At 35.8% G+C, this 27,939-nt stretch overlaps 3 protein-coding genes across 3 annotated transcripts; 2 read left to right on the top strand and 1 right to left on the bottom strand.

Annotated features, from left to right (window-relative positions):
- The first annotated feature begins 11,421 nt into the window (after positions 1 to 11,421).
- Positions 11,422 to 15,053, top strand: LOC110786937 (ACT domain-containing protein ACR10). The gene is made up of 6 exons (XM_021991518.2): positions 11,422 to 11,821; positions 12,319 to 12,540; positions 13,198 to 13,303; positions 13,482 to 13,815; positions 14,141 to 14,425; positions 14,575 to 15,053. The coding sequence occupies exons 1-6, from the start codon at positions 11,668 to 11,670 to the stop codon at positions 14,710 to 14,712; spliced, it is 1,239 nt and encodes a 412-aa protein (XP_021847210.2). The 5' UTR covers positions 11,422 to 11,667; the 3' UTR covers positions 14,713 to 15,053.
- Positions 15,054 to 15,878: 825 nt separating this feature from the next.
- On the bottom strand, positions 15,879 to 22,309 carry LOC110786936 (glycine-rich RNA-binding protein RZ1C). Its single transcript, XM_021991517.2, has 3 exons — positions 22,144 to 22,309; positions 21,896 to 22,022; positions 15,879 to 17,832 (listed from the first exon to the last, which is right to left on the bottom strand). The coding sequence occupies exons 2-3, from the start codon at positions 22,004 to 22,006 to the stop codon at positions 17,155 to 17,157; spliced, it is 789 nt and encodes a 262-aa protein (XP_021847209.1). The 5' UTR covers positions 22,007 to 22,022; positions 22,144 to 22,309; the 3' UTR covers positions 15,879 to 17,154.
- Positions 22,310 to 22,832: 523 nt separating this feature from the next.
- Positions 22,833 to 27,700, top strand: LOC130461425 (protein FAR1-RELATED SEQUENCE 5-like). Its single transcript, XM_056829526.1, has 9 exons — positions 22,833 to 23,022; positions 23,127 to 23,179; positions 23,328 to 23,375; positions 23,524 to 23,593; positions 23,860 to 24,339; positions 24,920 to 25,431; positions 25,732 to 26,281; positions 26,663 to 27,193; positions 27,488 to 27,700. Exons 1-8 carry the CDS (start codon positions 22,833 to 22,835, stop codon positions 27,172 to 27,174), a joined length of 2,415 nt encoding a protein of 804 aa, XP_056685504.1. The 3' UTR covers positions 27,175 to 27,193; positions 27,488 to 27,700.
- The last annotated feature ends 239 nt before the right edge of the window (positions 27,701 to 27,939 follow it).

Raw genomic sequence — 27,939 nt, forward strand, 5'->3', positions numbered from 1 at the left:
AAGACTTGGAACATGGAAACATTCTTCCAGTTCCAAAACTAGCCCGGAGGGCAACGACAAATAGTAAGTTCCTACAGCTAATGCAGCAATCCGTGCTCCATTTCCCACTCGTAGGTCGACTTCACCCTTGCTTAACTTTCTACTTCTTCTTAGTCCCTGTGGATTGGAACATAAGTGTGAGCCACAACCTGTATCTAATACCCAAGAAGTTGAATTAGCAAGTATACAGTCCATAACGAAAATACCTGAAGATGGAACGACTGTTCCGTTCTTCTGATCTTCCTTTAGCTTTGGACATTCTCTTTTGTAATGGCCTATTCCATCACAATAAAGACAGCTTGATGTGGACTTGTCCTGCTTTGATTTAGCATTGCCCTTGGACTTTCCACCTTTCTTGAATGGTCTCTTTCTAGCCTTGAGTAAATCTTTGGCTTCACAGTCCAGTACTATTTCAGCCTTTCTGACAAGGTGAATAAATTCTGCAACTGTTTCTTCTCTTGGTTCACTTAGGTATAGTTGCTTGAAGCGACCAAACCTACTGTGTAGTGAATTGAGCAAGACAGAGACTGCCATCCTTTCGCTTATTGGTGTTCCTAGTAGACTTAGGCGATCAAAATATGAACACATAAGATCCACATGGAACCTCAGTGGGACGCCTACCCTCTGTTTAGTGCGAAGGAGCTGAACATGTGTTTCTTGGACCTCCATCCTATAACACCTGTTGGGAGAACTAACCTTTAGACCAGACATTGATTCAATCAACTCATGGACGTTCAGGTCCCTGTCCTCCGTACTTCCACGACAGATATCCCTCAGATTCTTGATGAGCGTAAAAGGTTCATAGGCTACAAACCTTTTAGCCCAATCATCAGGGATATTGTTCAGCATGAGACTCATAACCTTTTTGAGATCCGCATCCCAGGCGTAAAATCTCTCAGGGGTCATGTCTCTGGCATAGTAGCTTGGCATGGGATGTGACAGTACATACTCAAGTCCATTGAGTTTGACTATTTCAACTAGCTTAGCTTCCCATTCAAGAAAATTTGTCAGGTTCAGCTTGACCATAAGCTCAGAACCCATGATGATGTTTTGATTGTTGTTTGCCATATTAAAACTACAATTGAAAAGAATAAACAAATAAATAACCATTCACAGTTTCTCTTAATAAACTTAAATTCTAGCATACATGCATAATTCAATGTTTATTAAGCATTTTATTCAAATTATGTGTTCCGGCAGGTGTGAATAAAATGATTCCAAGATCCTAAAATCATTGAAGAACTAAGCACAGTTTGTCGACTTAATCCTAGAACATCTTAGGTAAGCAAAAGCCTTTTGCTAATAGTCTAGAAACTATTCTTGGTTGATAGGTACGTCTAAGAACTTATTAGGTAAACCTATCGAATTTGCCACGACATAAAAGGACTCCTTACTTATATCGTTGAGTTTCACCAAAACTAACATGTACTCACAATTATTTGTGTACCTTGCCCCTTTAGGACCAATAAGTAACACCTCGCTGAGCGAAAACTATTACTAGATTGATGTAAAGGATATCCAAGCAAGTGTATATTTTGGCATGGCACCTTTTAACTCAATTTTTAAGTTTGGAACTTAAGGCTCTTACTATGTTGGTTAGATTTTAAGTGAACTAAAATCCTTAATCATGCAACATAATCAAGCTTTTGATCTCATGCATTTTAAGACATATTTAAAACAATAAATAACTTAAAACATGCATAAGATATTTGTGATCTAGTATGGCCCGACTTCATCTTGAAGCTTTGACTTCAAAGTCCGTCTTGAAAATCTCCGTGGGAGGCACCATTTTCTTCAAATAGGATAAGCTATAACTAATTACAACTATTTGATGGTTCGCAGACCATATTTGAATTGAAAAATAACTTTGGTACTTTAGACCAATTACATTCAAATTAATGGTACGCAGACCATATTTTCTATCCTATTTGGGCCATACTAGTCACTTCATAACCTGCAAAACAGTACATATACAATATATACCATTCACCCATTCATTATCATGAATGGCCCACATAGCTGGTTAGTAAAACACATTATGCATCACGTAAACATTTGCAGCAATTAATCAAGGGCACCAATAATCTACCTGTAACACCCCGACAATTCTCTCTTTTCTAAAATAATCTTTTAATATAAAACGTAGAGAATTATCAAGGCATTATCGCCCGTGTGAAAACGTAACGGCTTATTCAGAATTTTGCAGCGGAAAACATAAAACTAACTTTAGGTTTATAAATAATCGATTACAGATTTAGTCCCCAAAAATCAACCAACGAAAATAAGGAAATATAAATAGTATGACAAGTTTAAAGTCCCAATTAACAAACCCAAGTTAACTTAGCAAATCAAAACTAAATACAAGCTCTCTATTCCCGATCCCAATGATGCAACATCTTCAAACCTGCAGATGGACAATGCTTATTGATCCTTAGAGACTGCTCATCAAAGATTGGGTCATCACAGGATCAATAAGGCATAGCCATGATCAACATGCACAAGCAAAAGCACGTAATCAGCAAAGCTGAGTACTACATACTAAATCAATAATAATCCTAACATGATACTATTAAACGATCAATCCTAACATGACACTAATGAACATAAATAAGGGCAGACAAATCATGATAATCTGAAGACCATACTTAACTAGACTAGGCTAGACTGGACTAGACTTTTATAACAATAATATTATTTTAATTGAAATAGGCAATGGACCGAGTTTTCTAGCTAGACGAGGTACGGGCGCGACTCCGTAACCTCAGTGACCTGCGATATCGAGGAACGTTTGACTGAAAATAGGACGCGGTGATCAATCCGGTCCGAATGAAAGGCCATGGGCTACCACCATGAACCCCAACTCCTGTTTGTCCGTCACTTTAGACGTGCACAGTCTAAAGCTATTGCTACTCAGTTTCACTTTACATGATTTACAAATTGACACCCTGTTATGACTCAACAATCACATAAGGCATACAACTCACATTTATTTACAACTGCTTTTATCCTGGAATTAAGTAAGTGATCACAAAGGCATCAAACAAGACTCATTCCAATTAACTCCAATCTTTTCTTTAATACTGATCAACCCCTGAATATGGGTATAAGGTTTCAACTTACTAAATGAGGTCCTCCGCCCTCATAAAGTAGTGAAAAGCTAAAAAGGGAACAACAATTAACTGATCTGAATTATATACTAAATACTCTAGTGTTCCCAATCAAACATGTTTGCATCAATCTTCCATACTAACATGTTATAATCCTCAAAATGCAATAAAGGTTTAATATGTTCATCCAACAGTATCAAACATGCAATTTCAACCTGACTAAGTTCATCAACAACATTAACATAACCAAGTTCATCAATAATACACATGGTTTCAACAATTAGCACACATTCCAAGCACGCAGGTATGTACGTACCTTGTGTAAACAAACTGATAGGCCACTTTAACACTTTCAAAAGTTGCCTAAAGAGAATTCTCCGCCTAAAACAACCAACAAATAATCCCAATCAATTTCTAATCATTGGCAACCATAATAAGGCATTCTAAATGCATCCTAAACATATTTAGAACATTCCTCAATATCAAAACTTAAACATTTGATTTCCTAGCATCATGATTATTGAACTAGTGATTGAAATTCGTTGAAAACTTTTTGCAAACATCGTACTTTAAATTTTCAGCAATATAACTAATTTTAAACTACTCCAAAACATAATTAACATGTTTGAAATCATAAAAACAATAACTTTAATAATTCCTAAACATCCTACCATGATTTAAATCATTAAAAACATTAAAATTCATACTTTAAATAATTAAAAATCAATATTTCAATGCATTTATATAATCTGAAAATTAATAATTTAATTATGCGAACATATAATTCTTGAAATTCATAATCAAATCATAAAACTTATAATTTAAATTCAAGAAACATAATTAAATTATTAAAACGTAATTAAATTCATTAATTAGTTTAGGGTTTAAGGGAATAACCCAAAAGTGAGGGAGAGAAGTTGCTGGCAGGCGGCCGTGGCGGCGCGGCGGCAGGCGGGAAGGTGGCGCAGCGACTGGGCAACGCTGTTTGTGGTTGCGGTGGTGCAGGGCCGGGATGGGTGGTGCTGTATTGCGCAGGAAGCAAGGAAGGGCGAAAAGTAAAGAAATAACGAGAGGAGGAGGAACGATGGGCTGCTGTGTTGGACGACGCTGACGTGCGGTGGTTGCTGACGGTGCGGCAAGGGGCGCAGGGGACGTCGACCAGGTGGTGGTGGTGGTTGGTGTTCGAGAGCAAAGAGAAGAGGAGGCTGAGTAAATGTACGTGAAAGAAGAAGGAGGAGAAATAAGGAGGGTTTGGGAGTTTTCTTTTGTTTTCACGTGAATGTTGAAACAAGGGTAGGAAAATTATGGGCTTATTTACTTTGGGCTTTACCAAGTTGGGCTAGGATTAGGATTGAGCTTTAGTGTTTGAATCAAAAACTGATTAGGATTGTTTTCCAAATTCAAACGTATTTTCGCAATTCAAATTCTTTACAACATGAAATTCTAAAATCATTTTGATTGCATAAATCGTTAAAATATTTAGTATGTAATTAAATAAAATAAATATATGTTAATTATATATTTATTACTAAAATTCGTAAATTCTATTTAAATATAAATAACTATACGTTAAAATATATTAATAAAATTTATAAATTTGCGGGGGATTACACTACCAATTATTCAGTCCTTATTAATTCTAATCAAGTTGTTTTAACCTTAAGGATTTGTAGACCTAATCAAGAGTTTATGACTAAAATACGCTCCCACTTAAACCAATAAATTCATATGCTTTACTAATTTTAAACATAAAAATGTATTTCTAGTCTAACCGGAAACATACAAATTTAATTAAAATTTAAAGCTCATATAAACTTATAATTGAATCCAAAAAAGTTTAATTTAATTTCAGTCGTATTTAAATTAATTCATGATTTTAATTTTAGTAAAATAATTAGAATAAATAAAATTTATTATAATTACAATATTCAAAATTAAAATCCAAGAAAATAATTTAAATTATTAATTTTAAAATTAATTAAAATTACGTGAACTGGAATTTTCAAATTAAACATTCAAAACGATCTTTAATCGTAACGCAAACACCCTACGCGTTGCACGCCCATGGGCCGCACGCACACAGCCATGGCTGGCCATGTGCGCGCAGCCCATGCGCTCGTCGCATAGCTGCTGCATCCCCATCGCAAGCCTCCGCACGCATTGGTGCTCGCTGCGCGCGCCAGCGCTCATCGCACGCGAGCTATCGCTCGCAGTGCGCGCGCGACATCGCTCGCTGGGCGCGCGACATCGCTCGCTGGGCGCGCGAGCCATCGCTCGCTGGGCGCGCGACATCGCTCGCTGGGCGCGCGACATCGCTCGCTGGGCGCGCGACATCGCTCGCTGGGCGGGCGACATCGCTCGCTGTGCGTGCGAGCAATGCTGGGCGCAGCGCTCGTGGCACGCGAGCTTGCGCTCGCTGCGCGCGAGGCTGCGCGCTCTTGTGCGAGGCAGCGCGCGTTGTGGCGCAGCTCGCTTGCTGCCCACACGCGACTTCCTTGGCTCGCCCTTCGCCCATGCCCATTCGTCCATTGCTCGTGGCACACGACACAAGGCAGGGCTGCTGCCTTGTGCTCGTGCACTACGCCCTTGCTCATTGCATTCGTGCCGCACGGGCGACGAGCTCCCTTGCTCGTCGTCGCATGCCCGCATTATACAACACCCCTTAAGGGTAACACGAAGCGTCCATTGCTTTGTGCGTGCAAGTTTTATGAACGAATCGCATAAAAATTTAAAATTTATATTTAAAATTAATGACAAATTAATAAATAATATTAATTTCATAATTTTAGGGCGAAAAAATCGAAAATTTATTATCCAATTGATTTCCGATTGTTATGGATTCAAGTCTAGGTCATAAAAATTTAAAATTTATCATAAATTTACAATTTTTATGGTGGTTTTTAATCATAGGTTTCTAATTAAATTACAATTAATTATGAAAATTAAATTAATTCTAAATTATTCTAATATTCAACAAATTAATCATAATTACAAATTAGATTGCATAATTAACAAGACTAGGCATTCAAACTTGTTAAACATATGCAGTAGGTCAATCAAAAATTCAAGATTTATCAACAAGAATCGCAAATATTTAATTTAACATCTTAAATTTACGAAATTTTGCATTCTAAAAACTAAAACCTTCGAAAAGTCATAGTTAGGCTTCGAATTTGAGAATTCTGGGTTCGGCAGAAAAATACTATTTTTTGTCAAAATTTTAGAATGCCTTTTACATGATACATATGACAATTCATAAATCATGCGGAAAAACCATAAAGCCAGGAAAACATATTATTTACACATAATCATTTAGCATAGTTTAGATGCATACTCTTTGTTGCGTGCCTTCCCTAGCTGCGCCCGAACCGAACAAGAACAAGTCTTTAGGACTCCAAGTGTCGTCCCTCCGTAGATAGTCCACAGCACGTCCGGATCCGCCTTAAGATTGACCAACTAGAATCGCCCTTAAGGTACCATTATTTTCGGCACTTTATAGGCAAATGTGTGACTGAATTTTTCTCTCAAAAACTCACTTTGAATACTTTGAAACTTGTTATAAATTGTGAGCCCTAGCCTCATATTTATAGGGGTATGGAAAGGGAATCGAAATCCTATTCAGATACAAATTAATTAAACCTAGAATCCTACAAGAACTCTAATTTAATTAATTTATCAAATAGAATTAGGAATTTAATCATTAACCGAACTCTGCATGTTTTAGGAAACGTGCACGAACACAAACACTTGCACACACACGCACGGCTGCCACGATGGGCCCCATGCGTGCGCGCGAGCAGCAGCCCACGCAGCGCCCGCGCTCGCTGCGCGCTGCGCGTGCTGTGCGCGCTGTGCGCGCTGCGCAGCCTGCTGGGCCTGGCCTTGCGCTGGGCCTGGCGTGGCTGTTTGTGCGGCGCGCTTGGCTTGCTGGGCGATGGCCTGGCTTCGTGCTGGGCCTCGTCCGGCAGGCCTCGTCCGATGCTTATTCGTACGATGCGCTTCCGATTAAATTTTCCGATTCCGGAATTCATTTCCGATACGAACAATATTTAATATTTCCGATTCCGGAATTAATTTCCGTTTCGAACAAATATTTAATATTTCCGTTTCCGGAATTATTTTCCGATTCCGGTAATATTTCCGATTCTGACAATATTTCCGTTTCCGGCAATATTTCCGATTCTGGCAATATTTCCATTTCCGATAATATTTTCCGATACGTACCATGTTTCCGTTTCCGGCAACATCTACGACTTGGATAATATTTATATTTCCGATACGATCCATATTTCCGTTTCCGGCAATATCATCGTTTCCGGAGTATTCATTTCTTGCCTGTGACGATCTTAGCTCCCACTGAAACCAAGATTCGTCGGTTCCGAATATTCATAGATGGAGTATTTAATGCCATTAAATACTTGATCCGTTTACGTACTATTTGTGTGACCCTACGGGTTCAGTCAAGAGTAAGCTGTGGATTAATATCATTAATTCCACTTGAACTGAAGCGGCCTCTAGCTAGGCATTCAGCTCACTTGATCTCACTGAATTATTAACTTGTTAATTAATACTGAACCGCATTTATTAGACTTAACATAGAATGCATACTTGGACCAAGGGCATTATTTCCTTCAATAATTACTTAAAATACGAGGTATTACATTTGAGGTAAGGGATGTGTTGGAATTTAAGGCTGGAAAAGTGCACCAAAAACCTATCGGGTTTTCAAAACCCAACCGGTTTTGAGTGCAAGTGGAAAATCGGAGTTGGTGACATTGCACCGAAAATCGGTCGGTTTTTGAAACCCAGTCGGTTTTGAGGAGAGCAAAATTTATAAATAATTATGATTGCATTCGCGCCCGAGCAGTTTTGAAAACACCTCTTCGATTTTGTCCGGTTTATTATTATCTCTTTGAATTCCTTTTGTAACAACCCTTTTGAGTGCTATATATGTGATCAAAGGCTCTAACAATCCGGATTTTGTTAATCTGTTTATTGCAGGGTCATGGAAAAAAGCAAAGAAGAAGAACTATGGAGATGCTGCAGTTGGGTGGTGTATTGTGCATAATAATAGATTGATTGCACAAGATGGTCAGAAGGTGCAAGCCTTGGATGCTTGTCAAGCGGAAATGAAAGCTATTTTGATTGGAATTCAAAAGGCGGTTGATCTTCATATACGATGTATAAAGGTTTACACAAGTTGCATGGATATCATCAAGTCCTTCAGACACTACCCTGCTGGTAGAATGGATTTGATCACCATATGTGGTGATATCAAAAGAATATCAAATGATCTTGATTGCTGTGTTTTAGAAAAATGTAATAAGGATAAAACTATGAGTGTCAAGAAAATAGCTGTAGATTATAAGCAACTTAGGTAGTTTGCGTTTGTGTTTTTTGTTTTGCCTGTTTGCAGTTACTGCCAAAAAAAAAAAAACCCTTTTATTGATATTTTAAGTGACTTAACTATTCCAATTATGTTGAGTTAAGTTGTTTGATGATCCCTCTGATTAAGGAGGTTATTAAACTCTTCATAATCATCTTAAGTCTATTGATGATGGTCATTGGATTCCTTTGAATCTCTTGGCTTCCTTCATTTGTTTTGATTCCTCCACTAGTCATATGTAACCTTTCTTTTACTGATTTGATGACTGATGAGTGGTTCTTTGTGGTTATTCTCCATGTTTATGTAGATAATTAATCTCTCATTATTATGAGTCATTTTATTGCTCTTGATGGTCATTGATCTCTTTAGATCGTAGGACTTTCTTTGGTGGTTGGTTTTCCTAAAACCTTATAGCTTCCTTTACTGCTTGATTGGAGTATTATATATGCTCTTTCATTTTGGAAAAACCAACATGAATAATATTCACACTTGTTATCTCTTTTTCCCCTCTTCTTTTCTTCTTTTTGGGCATAAGTTTATGTGGCTCTATCTCATCACCCAAAAGTGCATTTGTGTAATGAGAGTTGTGTAAAACTTAGGGAAAGAATCGGTGAATACAATTGTGCACCACAGTTGCACCCCAGTTGCACCGAATCTCGTTTTCAAGGCAGTGGTTTGGTTAACATGGCGCAACGATTCCCTAAACGCGTTCTTATTCTTATTCTAGTATTTTTCCTTGAATATCCAATATTTACAACATGATGGACATGTCAATTTCCCTATTAGGTTAACAACTAGGAGTTGTGGTTGTGGGAGGTGGCAAATTTCTGGAATCCCTTACAAGCATGGACTAAGGGTGATATACAACCAAAGGCTCAACCCCACTGATTTTGTCTCCCCTTTCTTCAAGTCATATGCATACAAACTAAGTTATGCAGACCACATTCACAACATGTCAGATCCAACTCAGTGGTCGGCCTTTTCTCTCCCCACCATTCAACCTCCAACCATTAAAAGAGCAGCAGGAAGACCTGCTAAGAAGAGAAATAGAGGGATAAATGAAGCCAAGAAGGGGAAAAGGAATAGCTTAGTGAAATGTGGAAAGTGCAAAGAGGATGGTCACAACTCAAAGACATGTAAGAGTGGAGGAGCGGCTGCAACTAGACCAAATACTTAAAAGAGGCTTGCAAATGGAGCAAGTACTTCAAAGGAGTCTCCAAAGACTATGAAAAAGTCAAAGACAGCTGCATGAGCTTTGACCATGTGTTCGGCTCATTTTTTGTGAAGTGAAGGTGCACAGTTAAGATCAGTCAGTCAGGTAGGTACAAAGTTAGTTAGAATCAGTTAGTCAGTTTTTGTGAGTCATTGAATGGTTAAACAATCTGTTAGGTGCATCATTTGTGGCATTTGTGCACATACACTTTAGTGTAGTCACTTTTTGTAAATCTAATATACAAAGACAAGTAATTATGAATATAATCCCTGTTTATTGCTTTAAATTTGTTACAAACTTCTCTCTACTTCATTGCTAGAAAAATTAGAAATGCAACCATTACTACTCCTATTTTTGTTGCTAAATTGATTTGTTGTGTCTACTATTTCATCTTCTTCAATTGTTTGAATGTTTCTTGCATTCCCCTGTTTTCTTTATGCCCCTCTTCATCTCTGCCTCCCTTGCTCTGCACTTCTTGATGTTTCTGCTCATCTTTGCACCACTTGAAATTGTCACATGGAGCACTTGTAGTAAAGATTTTGTGGATTTTTAGTCCTTTCTGAGCTCCTTATGGCAGATCTTCTCCCAGAGTAGCAGTTTTAATTTACTTGGAACTCTTATGTATGATAAGTCTTGGATGGAAGAGGATGATGTTTTTTAATGAGAACTCATGGCAAGTTAGGAGAAAATCACACAAAAAAGAGGGGAAAATGAAGAATTTATGTGAAGAAATGTACTATTTATAAGAACAAAGAATCCAACGACTATATTTGGTTCTTTAGATTTCAGAAAACTGGCTGTTAGAAGCTAATTTAGCACTTTTTGAAACCAAATGGGTATTTGGTAAAATAAGTTTAAAATAGAGGTATTTATTGCAATAAGTTTAATAATAGGTGTATTTGGTGAACTATATTTACTCCCTCCGTCTCGGAATACTCGCACCGCTTTCCATATAAAGTCGTCCCGGATAACTCGCACTATTTCTATAAATGGCAAATTTTTATTAATATTATACTTATCCATGGACCCACCTATATCCCTACCCCCTAAAAAAACATTAAAAGGTAAGTTATTTTCAACTACCTCTTTAAAAAAGTTAACACATTTTCCACTATCTATATTAAAAAAAAACTACTCCATTATCAATTACCATCTATTTAAATAATAAGTCATTACATTGCATTAAACTCTGTGCCAGTCAAACTAGTTCGAGTATTTCGGGACGAAGGGAGTATGAATTAACGGAGCTCATAAGGCGTACTTGGTGCTTTCCGTGAAACCTCGAAGGCATTTCACAAAAAAAACCTTTTTTTATAACTTTAAATATAATTTTCTTAATTTTGTATTATATAAAAAAAAAACAATTGATAGATAATGATTTTAAAGAGTTAAATAATTAATTTTATATCTTATTAGTGATTTTTTAAAATGTATATTAAAAAATTATCACTAAAATATAGATTATATTTATCTATATTATGATAACTTTTAAACATTTGAATTAACTTTTAATCCGGTAAAAAATTGTGCGGCCAAAAAAATTGTGTAATATAATTTCTTCACTTGTGAGTTAAAAAAAAACATCTCCAAAACGCTTTGGGGAAAAGAGAGTGTCGCAATCAAGCAAGCTTTCAAACAAATAAATAAACAAAAAAAAGTAGCAGCCCACTTCTCTGGAGTTGTTGCGTCCCTTATTATCCCCTTACAACACATGTTTCCTCATTCCCAGCCTCCCTCTTTCAATCCCCACTATCATGTTATCAGTTATCCTTAGGCTAATTAGTCTATCCTCTAAATGGACAACTTTTATATAATCTTCTCTATTTATCTTAACTTTTTTAATTAATTAGGTACTAACCCTTTAATTAATTAAAGATTTTGTATATTTTGCTGCGATAATTTCTAAGTAGTCAGAGAAAATTATGGGGATTTTGCAAGATGATGTTGTAATATTTAAGGCAGCAGAGAAAGAAGGAGACCCAACTATAATTACTGTTAACTGTCCTGATCAACTTGGATTGGCTTGTGATCTTTGTCGCATCCTCCTCTTTTTTGGATTCAGAATCAGCAGAGTAGGTCAGTCCTTAACAAACCCCATGAAAATTTTGTGATATTTTATGCTTTTAATTTGTGCTTTTGATCATGTTTACTTCATTGCATAATAGGTATTTCTAATTACTTTTTCTGGGTTTTTGTTGATAAAATTATTTTTATCGTTTATAGATCAGTTCTGCTGGGCTTCTGACTAACTTGTGCCTTTTGAATCATGTTTAGTTCACTGCATGATGGGTTATTTCTAATTAATGATTTTTTTCCTTTTATTTTGGGGTTTTGTTGATTAATTATTTTATTGTTTCTAGATTAATTCTGTTTAGGGTTTCTGATTAATTTCTGATGTTTTTGTGTGTGTTATTTCAACTTTGATTAGTACATTGCATGATGGGTATTCTTAATTTTTAAAACCCAAATAAATTATTATATTTTGGGTTTTTGTTAAGAAATGTTGTTTTTATTGATGTTATATAATTTTTGATTAATTTACCTATTTTTGGGGTGTTTTTATTGTGATGAAGATTTTGCAACAGATGGGAAATGGTGCTACATAGTGTTATGGGTAATGGGGAAGCCAACAACAAAGTGGGGTTTGGTGAAGAAGAGATTGGTGGCAGCATGCCCTTCTTGTAACTCAATTTCTGGGATTTCTTATTATAGGGCTGAGTTGTTGCAGCCACCTAAACCTCCTGAAGTTTTTTTATTGAAGTTATGCTGTCATGATAGAAGAGGCCTTTTACATGGTATGAGTACATCTTTTATTCTTTCTGTGTAATTTCGCTATTTTGATCCCTTCTACTCTTTGATTTTGCAGGATTAACCACTTCTTGCTGCTATTTTTTTCCCGCTTTTCTTCCATTTTCTTTGTCAATTTTGTGAGATGTTTGATTCTCCATTTCTTTGGTAGGTGGGTTATGGATGGGTTCAAGGACCCTTGGTTTGTTTTAAATGCCTAAGATTATAGCAAAATCCTTTATTTTTTTGATAAATTAGCAAAATCCTTTATTGGTCTAAAACAGTACATGAGTCCTAATTTTCAATTTGGGGATCAATTTATCAAGATTGTTAATCTCATTTTAAGTTGGAATCTTGGTTTCCACGCTTAAATCTCCTGGAGTTTGTTCTATTGAAATCTATGAATGAACAAGGAATACAGATTTTTCCACAAGGCACGGTGACTAAACAATATGGATTTGGGTTACATCTAACATCTGTAGGAAAAGTACGAAGTAGAAATAGTGGGAAAATATGATTAAAATGATGATAGTTTGTGTGAATGTGCATTTACAAGTACGTATTATATTTGTATATGAATCAGAATGGCGGTGGTTAGGACTTGTAGTTCTTCATCGTTACTGGTGCTTTTCTCCGTCTTCTACATCTCATCTGTTTTATGGCAGATATCACTGAGGTTTTGTGCGAGCTCGAGCTCAATATACAAAGAGTGAAGGTATCCACAACTCCAGATGGGAAAGTGTTGGACCTCTTTTTCATTACAGACACCAGGTTCATAAGACTTAACTTCAACTTGTGTGAAAATAAGTGCATACTCTGCCTGCAAAATCTGTTTTTTGTACTAATAATACTAAAAAAATTGTATTCATGCACTCCTATGATAATAGATATTTATATTTGGAGTTTTCTAGTAATTAAAGTTAACTTAAAATTGCAAATTACTGTGCAGGGAACTACTGCATACAAAGAAAAGACAAGAGGATACCAAAGAGCATTTAAGAGCTAATCTAGAGGACGCTGTGATGTGTGACATAGAAAAGGTTAGCCTTGAAGTCACTGCCTGTTCACAAGCGTCTACATTTCTTCCTTCTGCAATCACGGACGAAACATTCAACTTTGAGATACCCGATAAACACTATACTGGAACTAGTCTCACCAATTGTGTATCTATCACTGTGGATAACACTCTTAGTCCTTCTCATACCCTTGTCCAAATTGTTTGCCGAGATTATAAAGGTCTTCTTTATGACATGATGCGTACGTTCAAGGATTATAACATCCAGGTAAAGCAATGCTACTTTTTAAGGCTAAATCAATTATGATGCTAATAAATACTCTCTCCACCCAGATTATCTGACTACTTAGCTAACATTTCTCATTTCATATTATATGTCATTTAAAAGTATCAATGTACTATAATTTTGTTTGAAATCTCAATGCAATATATACTCTTTTAAATATGTGTACCAAGTATATAAAATCTATATATTAATACATCCTTAAAAAAAAGAATATTGCCTTAACAACAGATAAAATTGAGTGCAGGGAGTAAAAGATTGAATTTGAATTGGAGCTAGAATAATTTGATGGATGTGTGTTGTATAATAGATCTCTTATGGACGAGGCTCGACAAAGCAGAAAAGGAATTGTGAGATTGATTTATTCATTGTGCAAGCTGATGGAAAGAAGATAGTTGACCCTAGTAAGCAAAACGCATTGCGGTCTCGTCTATTGAAAGAAGTAGCTCAACCACTTAAAGTTGCTGTTGTCAGTCGTGGCCCTGATACAGAGTTGCTGGTTGCAAACCCAGTGGAGATATCCGGAAAGGGGAGGCCTGGAGTCTTCTATGATGTCACCCTTGCTCTGAAAATGCTGAATTTATGCATCTTTTCGGTACTTGATTTTTATGTTTTTCTTACATCTTAACTATAAAGCATGGTAGTGTTGACAAGTATAAGTGATTGTCTTTCTCTGATTAAGTTGATGGATTTGTTTCTTTGTCTTGTTCATCTAGCATATTCAAATCAGTGGCTATTTTGCAGGCTGAGATTGTGAGGCACATAATTGAGCACCGTGAATGTGAAGTTTACCGGTTCTTGCTCCAGGAAGGGGAATGTTTATCAGTTTCTAGGAATAAAATCAAAGAGAGGGTATGGAACACATTGATGGGATGGGAGTGATATAACTTTTTGACTGAAAACAAGCCTGTACATTTTATGTTAACATGGACTGTTTACCTACTTGATGTATAGTTGTTTGTGAGTTTAAGTAGCAGAGAGGAAGACAGCTAAAGATGGGATGAAGACACCAAGGAGAAAGAGAAAGAGAAAGAGAAAGATAGAAATGAGAAACGATTAGGATTAAGATGTAGTGCCACTGTTTAAGATCTTTGCTTTCATGGAGGGGGAGGCAGAAAGGTTTTTAACCAAAGGCATGCGTCCTGCATGCTAACTATGCTGGTGCTTGTACATTGTTTTGTTGACTTGTGCATGCAATATAATGGGAAAATTGTATTTTTACATATTTTTCTTCTTTCTGCTTGCACATTGAGATATTTCTACATAGCTAGTACTCCCTCCGTCCCTTAATACTCGACCTATTTTGACTTTTTGCACTATTCACATAATTCACTCTGACCCTATTTTATTTCTAGTATATGAAAACAAATATTAGTATATAATATATTGTTGGCTTCCTCTTAATATATATTTTCAAAATATTAATATTTTTATAAGTTTTTATAATATGTAGTTAAAGAAATTGGTGGTCAAAGTAGTACATTGGCAAACGTGTCCGGTCAAAACAGGTCGAGTATTAAGGGACGGAGGGAGTAATAGTATTGGTAGAAATACTAATTCAACACCTACAGCGACTATACATAGATGGACTGGTCTTGGGAGAAGAGTACATGGCAGGCACCTATTTTTAGCCTCTTCCTCTTTGAAAAGTCTGCCAATTGTAATGGGCTTAAAATGAAGAAAGTAAACATCCTAAACACCCCTTCCCTTCCCTTCCCTTCCCTTCCCCCATTTAAACTAGTTTCTGAATGAATCACCCCAACTTATTGCCATCACAACCAGTCAACCACCACCAAAAACTCCATTATTGCAACCGTACATATGCTCCCACAACTTGACAATGAGTAAAGAAATGACAGACCACATAAAAGCCCGGATAGCAATAGCTAGGGGATTGGACACATAATTTAATCCCATGACTTATCACCTGTATTATCGTGATTCAGCCCTTATAACATCTGTGTTTTTAAGGATCATTTAGGCAACTGTATACAAGTGAAACAATAAATTCAATTAAATCCTAACCTTCTCAATGAGATACTTCAACAAGCTCCAATAATCACTGATCAAGCCCTTCAAAATGATTAAACTCATCATTATTCTTACATTCTACTAAAACCAGCATCAAGACAGATTTCGATAGCTTTACAGTTTATATATTCAAGCACTCTCCTCCCTACTCCTACAGTCCTCCTAATAAGGTGGTCTCCACAGTATTGATCTCAAACACAAAAAGGGTACTGGCTTCTTTTGGGTTACGAAAGAGCAAGGCCTCGCAGCTGAATTTTGGATCAACTATTCATAACTGCTGCTTCTCAGCAACAACGCCACCTCTAAACTCGAGAAATCCATGTCAACACTGAATGCAACAAACCAAGTTGTTCAATCACATGCTACCAATCTCATGGTTCCTCAAAAACAACACCACAATTCTCATGATGCCTTTAATCCTCCTGATGCAAGCACATTAAACTCACCAATCCTCTACATAAGGCGCATAGAAAAGCAGTATCTACATCTAGGCTCCTTCTCAAGTCTCAGATTTTATCAGCAGCCTTTTCTTCCCATATCATTAGGAATTCGGCAAAAAGAAAAATGAAGGCCAGTATGCAAATTTACCACCGATAAATGTATAATGACGGCCAAAAAGGTGAAATAAACAAAAAAGGCCTTTCATCAACTTAATTGGCTGCACAAAAGCTTCACATCGAAAAAAGAATTAAGCATAACCTGTGTTGGGCTGGACAAAACACCAAACCAGATTGATTAATCTCAAAGAAAGCACAAAACCCTGTCAAAACCGGACTCTGTCTCCATCCTGACTGGCTGCAGCAACGACAATACTGGACCACAACCATCAACCTCAGAAGATCTTACTGGCAGCAACAATGAGCACAGGAACAGTTGCAACTTCAAACTCTAAAAGACAGCCACTCATGCATACTAGAAACAGCAAATCAAAGAAGCTACAAAAGAGTCTTAACTTTCTCAGACACACTCCTGAAGCAGAATATCCAGTCATTGGTAGAATGGTAGAAATACTACATTAATTTTGTTTTACCAGTCCATGCTGCCAGCTAGAGGTGTTAGAAATTCACTCTACTGCTTCCACATATTGCATCTTTGCTACCAAATTCAGCTTAATTATCCATAAGAGCCGGAAAAAAAAGGTCTGCACAACACACAGCTTATCTGGGCAGGATATGAACAGAAGACGATATCCAGCATTTATGCAGCTATCTAGAAATCAAAACTCTAAACTGAATAGTTCGGACAAACAAAAGTTTGCACAGCACGTGAGGAGCATTGCCAACAAACACGATATCAACGCCGGCTGGTTCTCCGAGGAGCATCATAAGGGTGAACCCGGTCTCTGTAGCTTCCTTTGTCATAACGGGTTGGTCCGCCAGCAGCATACCTATCACCACCTCTAATGCCTCCATCCCTTTCATAATCCCTGTCCCGGACATATCCATTTTGGGGGTATCGATCCATAAATCTATCACTTCCAAAACGATCACCAGCAGGAGGGTACCTTTCAGTGCTATAGCGATCACGGGACACATACACATCTCTGCTCTCTAAACGATCTCTACTGTCATAACGCCCCCCACCAGCACGATCGTAATGACGATCATAATCACGATCTCCCTGTAGACCAGATCTACCAAATTCAGATTGTGACGAGTACCTGCCACCGCCGTTCGAAGGGCAATCCCTAGCCCAGTGCCCTGCACGACCACACTTAAAGCACTCATCAGATCGCTCCCCCGGTCTTTCTCCACCTCTGTAGCTCTCCCTACCACCTGATCTACGATCTCCACCATAAGCATCATAAGGATCCTCAGCTCCCATTCGTGGCTCTGCCTTGTTCACTGAGATAACCCGGCCATCCAACTCTCTTCCATGCATACTCCTTATGGCATCTTCCATAGCTCTGCGGTCAGCAAATGTTATGAATCCAAATCCACGAGGGCGGCCAGTCTCCCTGTCCACCATTACCTAAAATGATAAAACATAGTAATTCCTCATTCACAACAGCATTACATAAAGTTTATTGTATTTGACCTAAATACTTGGGCATAAAATAAGAAAGCATCCTGATAATGTTAACATTTTATTTTCAGATAATGTTAACATTCTATAGATAACTTGTAAACATACAAGAACAAAAACATTTGGATTGAGGCATAGGTCACATACTCACATGAAATAACTATGCATAAACATAGATAAGATTCTTCAACTTTTGTATACAAGGCTGCAGAAGATTTGCAGTGTCAAAAGTCAAAGCTGGTATATTTAAAAATGAAGTGATGGACAAGACAAACACATAAATTACAGTCCCCAAAACCAAAGATCTTCAAGTCAACCAACCAGTGGCCAGCGTTGCTCTTTTTTCATTGAATTCTACACATATGCCATTCTAAAAAATAGTTATGCATACTGAACAACCAGTGGCCAGCGTTGCTCTTTTCTCATTGAATTCTACACATATGCCATTCTAAAGTATAGTTATGCATGCTGAAGAAGTCAAGAAGCACAACTTTAATTACCATACAGTGATGTTTCAGACTTCTTCATAATTTTAACAACCAGATATTACATTGTTCTATCAAATGTAAGTATCAAGAATCCAAGTGGTTGATGGTCTCTAATAGCACTGAAGGTGCTTAAGCATAAGAGGTGTGCCTCAAAACATAATTAAAGATTACAATTACTTCATTTTTTCATGAAAAAGACGTTAGAATTTGCAAGACTTTGGAAGATTCAGCAATACCTCATAGCTTTATTTAGTGTCAAATTCAGAATGACTGTTTTATTTTTTTGTAATGTACTACCTCTATCTAGAAAAGGTTATCATACTGCCCGGATCCGGCATAAGCACATAACTAAAAAATTAGCATGATTTTACTGAAAGACTCTTTAAAATAGTTGGACCGTTTTCACACTAACCCCCCCCCCCCCCCTCCCATCACTCAATTGAAGTAGAGGTATCTTGGGAAGTCCAAAAATAATGATTCTAGTATTTGGAAGGGTGACAGACATGGCATCCCAACATACCGCATGTGCTATATTACCAAAAGGTGGAGTATTTACTTTCTTTAATTCACTTTGTATACTTCCAGCATGAATGTTAAAACCCGATGCACTTCTTATTTCATAAATTCAGACTTGCATTCTCAATCTCTCATCCTCCTTTACTTTTCAAAATCCACAAAAACAGAGAAGAAATGACACTAGCTTGAAGATGGTTGCAGGCAGGAGAACCTAATATGAGTCACTTTTACATGCTTTCACATATTACTCATTCAACTGTGTGAAATCATTAAAAAACTTACTGAACCTTTGTATGCCCACTACTAACACAATATTGTCATTAAGTAATGTATAATTCTTCAGCGTAATAAAGAAGAAAACATTATGTCGCATTAAGGGAAGAGAGAGAAAACACAAAGATACACACACACAAAGAATATTTGACCAAAGAAGAAACCCATTTTACTCTTGCCTAATGTTTCATTTGAAATTCATACACATTTATGATGTATGCATGAGAGCATGTACCCTTACTCCCCTAGTCATCTTAATTATAAAATACTGTAAACCAGAATTGCAGATGTACTTTTGTAAACACTGGAAGAATTGGGGTAATCGTTTAGGATGCACTAGAAATGCGCTTGATGCATGTCTCTATGTTTGAGATCTAGACCAAAGGAAGGAGACAATAAGAGGAGCTACTGTAACTTGCATATTTGTTATCATTGGAAGAAATGAGGATATCAGGATACTGCTTTAGCATTCAGCTACATATGGTTAATTGAGTTTCAAAGTGTTCAGATGCAAGCTCACAGAGACAATTTCATTGACTAGAGGTTAGGAGAATGATTACGTAATTCTAGAAGGTCCTCCAGGACAAGGAAAACGACCATCATTATGTTCTAAACTTCTATTCAAAATAAGTCATTTAAAGATAGCCAGTGGTTGAATATCTAAGGTTAAAAGGGGAATAATTTGACACACAATAATAATAACAAAAAATAAAATTAACCAAGATATGCAAATGTCAAAGTATGGTTTGATGTCGAGAATTGCCAACCTAGAGGTTCTTTGTGGGCATAGTTCACATTAGATTACAAACAAATGAGAACATAACTAATTCACAACCTGCCCAATACAAACAGACACTTGAAAGTAAATTCAAACAGCAAAGTCCAAGTTTTCAGTTTGCAAATGACTAATAATATCATCGCAAAGACGCAATCAACTCGCTTTATTGATATATCATGCTGAACATATCCAAAGATTTCAGAACTACGAGCAACTGACTAATAGAAACAAGTCAAGATAAAGTTCAAACAAGGTAGCGAGGTACCATGAAATCATGATTAACAGGTTACATATATTAAGCTCAAGTTCAGGCTTTAGTTTATATATCTCATATTTTCACCTTACTGTTTCTGCATAAATGAAGCAGTGTTTAGCAATCTGATAAAAGAACTCAGTGTTGCTTAACCAGTCCTCCTTTTCCTTCTCTAAGAATACCATATTGAGTTATCTAAGAAGTCAAACAAACTACAGATGAAATATATATATTACATGAAAATTCTTCACAAGATCTAAGGCAACAAAGACATGAAAATCTTCGGCAGAGTTAGAAGATAAGAGACACAATTCCCATAATTTTTTCTATTACCTTTACAGTAAAAACTAACCCCAAAAAGGCTTGGTTCTTTTGATGTTAAGTATCAAGGAATTGTACATCTAAATCCAGGTAAATTCAAATAAGGACTATCAAGTTCAATTCACAATCAAAGATAAGGTCTTATATGTTCCCAAATGGTCTAATAAATGCAAATAAGTATAGGCAGGGGGTTCTTGGGCGAAAAAATTAACAAGACTGGCTCCCTTTCCATTTCCTCACAGGGCGTAAATCACAGGTAACTGACAGAACCATTCCCAAATTGAGTTTTCCAATAGGAACAAAACAATTTCGTGCATCAGGCAATACTTCAATTGGTAGGCTAGTATCTCCAATTAACACTCAAAATATCATAGCACTAATACATAATTAAAACTTCAAAAAATAAAAAGCATGTAAGATGATAGAGTCACAAGACAACAAATTCTCCAACGTGGACCAAAGACAATATAGAATAGGTCCCTTCGACATCGGCTGCTTCCCCTGCTTCTGTTGTTTCTATGTTATGCTTTAACTTCTGAAATAAATTTAATAAAAAATAATATTTCTGATAATCATTTCAGTACATATAACCAAATTAATATAAAATAAGTTCAAGTAATGCAATAGATACACGTCTCGCCGCGTGAATTTTGGGGGAAGGAAAGCGGGATCCATTGCAATGCAGCAGTTACTTATACTTAAGAGACAAAACTTTATGAAACATACCAACTTACGGAGTATGTATCTACAGAAAACAAGCAAGAAAGCCTTTTCCCATAAGTAAATTGTGGATTTGTACTTAAACATGTGTTTCGTGTGATGTAACAGTGCATCTACCATTCAAAATGGGAAAGCAGTCTCCTATATATCCAAGCATTCTCACCTGAACATAGCTTGTACCAATTTCTACCTTTGCAACAGCTCGAACAGACAACTACCGTTCCAACAGCTCGTACAAAAAGAAAATTAAAATTCAGAAACTGTTATATGAAAGCATCCCCAACCTCCAAACTGTCCGAAGTGATTCTTTCAAAGTTCGCAATAATATTTTAAACGAATCTGGCACCAGCTGCTTTCCAAACACTACTCCCACAAATTTCACCAGTGTCAATCAAACTTTTCTAACCAACCAACCGATGCACCTAAAACTTGTCTCAATAACCAATATTACTCTAAACTTTCTAGCCCATAAGTAAATATCTTCCCAAATTAACAATAATTAAAGCATAATGAGTTATAAATCACAACATACAACACAATAGTTGAAGTTAATGAATTTACAACAGTTAGAAATCACAATTGCAACCCATAAGCAAAATTGCTCAGAAATAAACAACCACAACCAAAATATTAAAATTTTAAAGAACAAAAAATAATTACCAAAGAATCAATGATTTTCCCATAACGAACAAAAGCATCTTCTAAGTGCCTTTGCGAGGTGTTCCAACCTAACCCTCCAACAAAAATACGGTAGCCATCTCTCGCAGCCATTTTTTTCTCAAAGTTTCTGCAAAATTTTACCCAAAAACAAGAAATTGGGATGAAGGTTAGAGTAATAGAGGTGAAATTCGAAGGTTTGACGATAAATTAGTCGCCAATTTGAAAAAAAGTAGGTGAAAGGGGAGAACCTTGCTGAAGACAAACCCTAATTCGGTGGTTAAGCAGAGTTGCTAATTTTACACTTGCCAGTTAACCTCCTCTCTCTGTAGTGGACTAGTGGAGTCGTCGAGAGTTTATGCAGAACGCAATGCCGTCAACTCAAATTCTGTTTCGGTTTCGGTTTCCTTTTATCCCTTTTTGTTCTGATGTTTTATGTACCATTATTATCATAAAGTTCATAACTAGCTTAAGGCCCTGTTTTTTTTTTTTTGGCCTAATTTTAATTTAGGGTTTATTTTTCAATGCAGTTCAGCTCAGCTCAGTACAGTTTAGTTTACAAAAGGTCTTGTGTGCAACAGGTGCACATTAATATTAATGTGCACCAAGTTGTCACACGTGTGAACGAAATAAACAAAAACGCGCACAAAAATCACGCAAAGAAAGAAAGAAAAAATCACGCAAAGAAAGAAAGAAAGAAAGAAAGAGGAGAGAGAAAACGCGCAGCAAAATCACAGAAAGAGAAGGAAGAAGGAAGAAGGAAGAAGGACGCAGAAATAGGAGAGAGAAAGAACAAAAACGATCGACATTGAAATCGAAACTGAAGAAGAGGAACGCAATCGAAATCGAGATAAAAAACGATCGACATTGAAATCCAAACTGAAGAGAAGGAAGAAGAACGCAATCGAAATCGAGATCGAAATTGTGAAATCAATATCTAATGGAAAACCTAATTAGGAGTGTGATTCAATCCACTCAAAGAATTCAAGTTCCTGTTGAACCTGATATTCAAGATGCAACAATGGAGGACGTTCTCAACAATTGCATTGAAAACAATGCTTTGGCACAGGAACGTGAAGAAGAGGAGGCAATGGAAGCTGAAGAACAACATATTATTTCTGATTCTGAAGGTATGAATAATTAATTATATGTTTGAAGTTAAAGTTATGGTTATAAATGTAAAAGTTAGGGATATTCCTGTTAAAGTTAGGTAAATGTGTTGGTTTGGCTGAAGTATTGGTGTTTGAAAAAGTTACAGATATCAAAGTTAAAGTTGAGGTTTTCAGAGTAAAAGCTAAGTAAGTGAAATGTAAAGTTATAGTTATGCATAAAAGTTATAGTTTATACGTTCAAAGTTAAAGTTATAGTTATGAATGAAAAAGTTAGAGATATTCCTGTAAAAGTTATGTAAATGTGTTGGTTTGGCTGAAAATAGGTGTTTGAAAAAGTTACAGATATCAAAGTTAAAGTTGAGGTTTTCAGAGTAAAAGTTAAGTATTGAAATGTAAAGTTATAGTTATGCATAAAAGTTATAGTTTATACGTTCAAAGTTAAAGTTATAGTTATGAATGAAAAAGTTAGAGATATTCCTGTAAAAGTTATATAAATGTGTTGGTTTGGCTGAAAAATAGGTGTTTGAAAAAGTTACAGATATCAAAGTTAAAGTTGAGGTTTTCAGAGTAAAAGTTAAGTATGTAAAATGTAAAGTTTAGAATATTTGCTTAGATTTTTAACATGATTTTAATAAAGAATTTACAGTTGTGGTTTTATGCATAAAAGTTATAGTTTGATGCATAAAAGTTAGCCTTGTTTAAATAGATATAAGACTTGTTTTAGTAAAAGTTATAGTTTTATCCATAAAAGTTAGACTTATTTTAGTAAAAGTTACCCTTATTGTAATAAAAGTTATAGTTTTATGCGTAAAAGTTAGCTTGTTTTAGTAAAAGTTAGCCTTGTTTTAATAAAAGTTAAAGTAATTGCAATAACAGAACCGGATGAAGATATTGTTGGAACACTGATGGGATACACTGCCGAAACACTGGAGGAACTTCTAGGTTTCTACGAAAAACATGCTAGTGAGGTTGGGTTTTCCATAAGGAAAGGAAACACGAGATTCAAAGTTGGGACAAGAATCGTGCTTGAAAAGACATATGTTTGTTCAGCAGCAGGAGTAACAAACAATGGAAAGAACAAAAAGAAAAAAGTGCAAACAGTTGTTCCTGTAGTGCCCAAAAAAGAGAGAAAACCAAGACAAGTTTCGATCACGAGAACTCAATGTAGGGCTTGCTTGAGAGTGAAAATGAATTCTGAAGGCAGATATGAGGTTGTTAATCACGTGATAATGCACAACCATGATTTAACTAGAAGTCAATGGCACTACTTGCATAGATCTGAAAGGCAAATGACGGAAGAGAAGAGGGAGGCAATTGAAACTATGCAAAAATCTGGTAATAGTTACATTTTGATAGTTAAACTTTTATGTTCTGTGTAAAAGTTATTGTTTTGATACTCATCCTTTTGTTACTGCAATCACCTTCTAAGATGAAAAAAGTTGGAAATATAAAAGTCACACTCATCTCAGTTAAAGTTAAGCTTTTTAAAGTAAAAGTTAGGTTAGAGTAGAATGAGAACTGTCTTTAACTTTGACAACAATTTCCTTAACTTTAACCTACATAACAACAACTTTAACACATAAATTAACTATAAGGTGTTAAAGTTAAGTTAGTGACAATTAAAGTTTTAAAAGTTAAAGTTAAGCTTTTTAAAGTAAAAGTTAGGTTAGAGTAGAATGAAGATTGTCTTTAACTTTGACAACAATTTCCTTAACTTTAACCTAAATAACAACAATTTTAACACAGAAAATTAACTATAAGGTGTTAAAGTTAAGTTATTGACAATTAAAGTTTTAAAAGTTAAAGTTAGCCTTTTTGTACTAAAAGTCAGGTCTGAAGAAGTAAAAGTTGAGTAAAGTTAAACATTTTGCCTAAACTATTATTTTATTTACATTCTTTTATGCTCAACTGACAGGTCTGTCATGCACGGCTTCCTTTAACTACATGGCAATTGAAGCTGGAGGTGAAGAAAATTTAGGACACTCGAAGAAAGACCATCTAAATTACTGCACGAGGTTAAAAATGAAGCAAATAGAAGGAGGTGATGCACAAGCAGTAACTGACATAATGTATTTAGAGCTTGAAGGTGACCCAAACTTCTTTGTTAGATTTAGATTAGATGAAAAAGGCAAATTGAGGAGTTTGTTTTGGAGGGACTCTATGATGATGGAAGACTATGGAATTTTTGGAGATATAGTGGTTTTTGACACAACCTATAGAACAAACAGGTATAACCTAATTTGTGCCCCAATAGTTGGAATAAACAACCACTGGAACAATTACATGTTTGGTTGTGCATTCATAGGAGATGAAAAGATTGAGTCGTTTGTGTGGCTTCTACAAACTTTCAAAAAGTCAATGGGAGGAAAAAGTCCAATATCAATCTTTACAGATCAAGATGCAGCAATGAACAATGCCATCAATCAGGTAAAAATCCAAGATTTATCCTTTTCAGAGTCCTTAACTTTAACTTCATATTCCTCAACTTTAAGTTCATAGTCCTTAACTTTAACTTCAAAATCTTTAACTTTAAGTTCAGAATTCTTAACTTTAAATTTAGAAATCTTAACTTTAATTTTAGAATCCTAAAGTTTAAATTTAGAATCCTTAACTTTAACTTTAGGATCCTTAACTTTAACTTTAACTTTAAAATTCTGAACTTTAACTTCAATATTCTTAACTTTAACTTCAAAAATCTCAACTTTTAAGATTGGGTTGTATATGCAGGTCTTTCCAGATTCAAGACACAGATTATGTGTATGGCATTTGCATCAGAATGCTATTACCAGATTCGGGGCATTGAAACGAGATCCAACTTTTAAGAAGACATTCAACTATTGCTTGTATAAGTGTGTCACAGTAGTTGAATTTGAAACCAATTGGAGATCAATCCTGCAACAATATGAGCTGATAGGGGAAGAGTGGTTTACAAATGTATACGATTTGAGAGAAAAATGGTGCCCTGCGCTAAGCAAAGACTTCTTTTCAGCTGGGATTTTGTCTTCACAACGAAGTGAAAGCACTAATCACGCCATCGGATTTAGAGAAAACAGAACAACAAGTTTCTATAGATTGTTCAAAGGTACAATACAGCGTTGGAGAAGTACAGAAAAGCAAGTTGAATTCTCTTGTAGTAAATCGGTTCCATCCTCGGCTTTACCACTATCTGGATTGCTGAAACATGCATCAGAAGTTTACACGTTGTCACTATTCAGAGACTTTGAGGAGGAATTTGGATATTCAATTGCAACAACAGCAAAATTAATTTGGAAACAAGGTAAATATCAGAATTTAAAGTTTCCATTTTTGAAAAATTATAAAGCTAGTCTTTTTACTGTAAAAGTTATGCCTTTTTTATTAAAAGTTGATAAACTGAAATATAAAGTTTATTAACTTTTACTTCACCAGGGCTAACTTTTATACATATTTTCATAACTTTAAGTAAAAAGTTAAAGTTAGGTTTTTTGTTTTAAAACTTAAGATTTTGAAGTTAAAGTTTAGGCATCTGAAGTTAAAGTTTAGAATTATGAAGTTAAAGTTAGGTTTTTTGTTTTAAAAGTTATGTAACCTGAAAAATTAAGTTTCATAACTTTAAGTACACCAGGGCTAACTTTCATATTGATTTTCCTAACTTTAAAACATGCTACTACTAATGCAGAAAATACTGAGTTCTATGCTGTGTCCATTGATGAAGAACCTTGGTCTGTACAGAGAGTAACATACATCCACGAGAGCCAAACAGTATCATGTACGTGTAAAAACTTTGAAGCTTCGGGATGGTTGTGCTACCACTGCATTAGGATATTGCACCTTCATTCGGCTAACCGGATTCCAGAACAGTACATCAAAAAGAGGTGGACAAAATCTGCCAAGTCATCAGTTTTTAACAAATTAGAAAATGAAAAACCAGAAGAGGTGCAGTACACACCTTGGCGCCAAACCATGGCTAGGAAATACTACAACCTTATCTTGAAAAGCCAGTCAAATGAGGAGACAAGAACCCTTATGGAGGATGGTTATGCCGCTAGTGTGTCTCTGGTTGATGAACTTCTAGCGTCATTAAATGTTTCAAACACTGACGACGCTTCAACCACAGAAACAAGTGCAACAACAACACCTGAAACAAGTGCAACAGCAGCACCTGAAACAAATGCAACATCAGCATATTAAACAAACTCAGCACCAGCAGGTAAAAGTTAATTGTTTTTTGGTAAAAGTTAAGATATTCACTGTTAAAGTTAAGTTAGAGATGACGAAAGTCTGTCTTAACTTTAGAATAAATTTCATAACTTTAACCTACAGAACTACAACTTTAAACCAAAAAAACTATAATGTGTGAAATAAAAACAGATTGGAACTCACATTTTCTTAAAAAGGGAAATATGTAAAAGTTACAATTTTATAAGTAAAAGTTAGGGTTTTATATGTTAAAGTTTAAATTTTATAAGTAAAAGTTATGATACAGTATGTTAAATGTTTGTAGGTACTCATGCAACAACAACAAGTGATACAAGTGTACAACAAGCAACAAGTTCTGAACCTGCAACAAACACAGCAACTGAACCTCCTATGGTGTTGGATCCTGAACGTTGCACAACAAAAGGAAGGAACAAAAGACCACGAGGACCGTTTGTCAAAAAGAAGAAGGGAAAAACTGCAGCGCCTCCAACAGCAGACTTTGGAACAATAACTCCAAATTTGACATTATTTTGATTCTTTTAATGTTCTTATCAAAAATAAAATTTAATTTTTTATTAAAGTTAAAGTTAAGGTTTATGAAGTTAAAGTTTAAGATTCTGAAGTTAAAGTTGACTAGACTTGAGAACTTAGTAAAAGTTTGTTTTTACATTGAAAGTTTGAATATATACATTAAAATTTAGTGAAGTATAATATTTCTCTGAAGTGTATATATCTTTTAATCTGTCTTTTGTTCAA

This window comes from Spinacia oleracea, chromosome 5, assembly GCF_020520425.1.
Source record: "Spinacia oleracea cultivar Varoflay chromosome 5, BTI_SOV_V1, whole genome shotgun sequence".
NCBI classification, from domain to species: Eukaryota; Viridiplantae; Streptophyta; class Magnoliopsida; order Caryophyllales; family Amaranthaceae; genus Spinacia; species Spinacia oleracea.

What these genes read in the sequence shown, in the direction of transcription:
- LOC110786937 (XM_021991518.2), top strand. Translation starts at nt 11,668, where the DNA reads ATGGGGATTTTGCAAGATGATGTTGTAATATTTAAGGCAGCAGAGAAA. An exon ending in ATTCAGAATCAGCAGAGTAG is followed by an intron (nt 11,822 to 12,318) that starts GTCAGTCCTTAA and finishes ATTGTGATGAAG; the next exon opens with ATTTTGCAACAGATGGGAAA. An exon ending in TTTTTCATTACAGACACCAG is followed by an intron (nt 13,304 to 13,481) that starts GTTCATAAGACT and finishes ATTACTGTGCAG; the next exon opens with GGAACTACTGCATACAAAGA.
- LOC110786936 (XM_021991517.2), bottom strand. Translation starts at nt 22,006, where the DNA reads ATGGCTGCGAGAGATGGCTACCGTATTTTTGTTGGAGGGTTAGGTTGG. An exon ending in GGAAAATCATTGATTCTTTG is followed by an intron (nt 17,833 to 21,895) that starts GTAATTATTTTT and finishes TTATCATTTTAG; the next exon opens with GTAATGGTGGACAGGGAGAC.
- LOC130461425 (XM_056829526.1), top strand. Translation starts at nt 22,833, where the DNA reads ATGGAAAACCTAATTAGGAGTGTGATTCAATCCACTCAAAGAATTCAA. An exon ending in AAAAGTTAAGTATGTAAAAT is followed by an intron (nt 23,594 to 23,859) that starts GTAAAGTTTAGA and finishes TTTTAATAAAAG; the next exon opens with TTAAAGTAATTGCAATAACA. An exon ending in AAAATTAATTTGGAAACAAG is followed by an intron (nt 26,282 to 26,662) that starts GTAAATATCAGA and finishes CTACTAATGCAG; the next exon opens with AAAATACTGAGTTCTATGCT.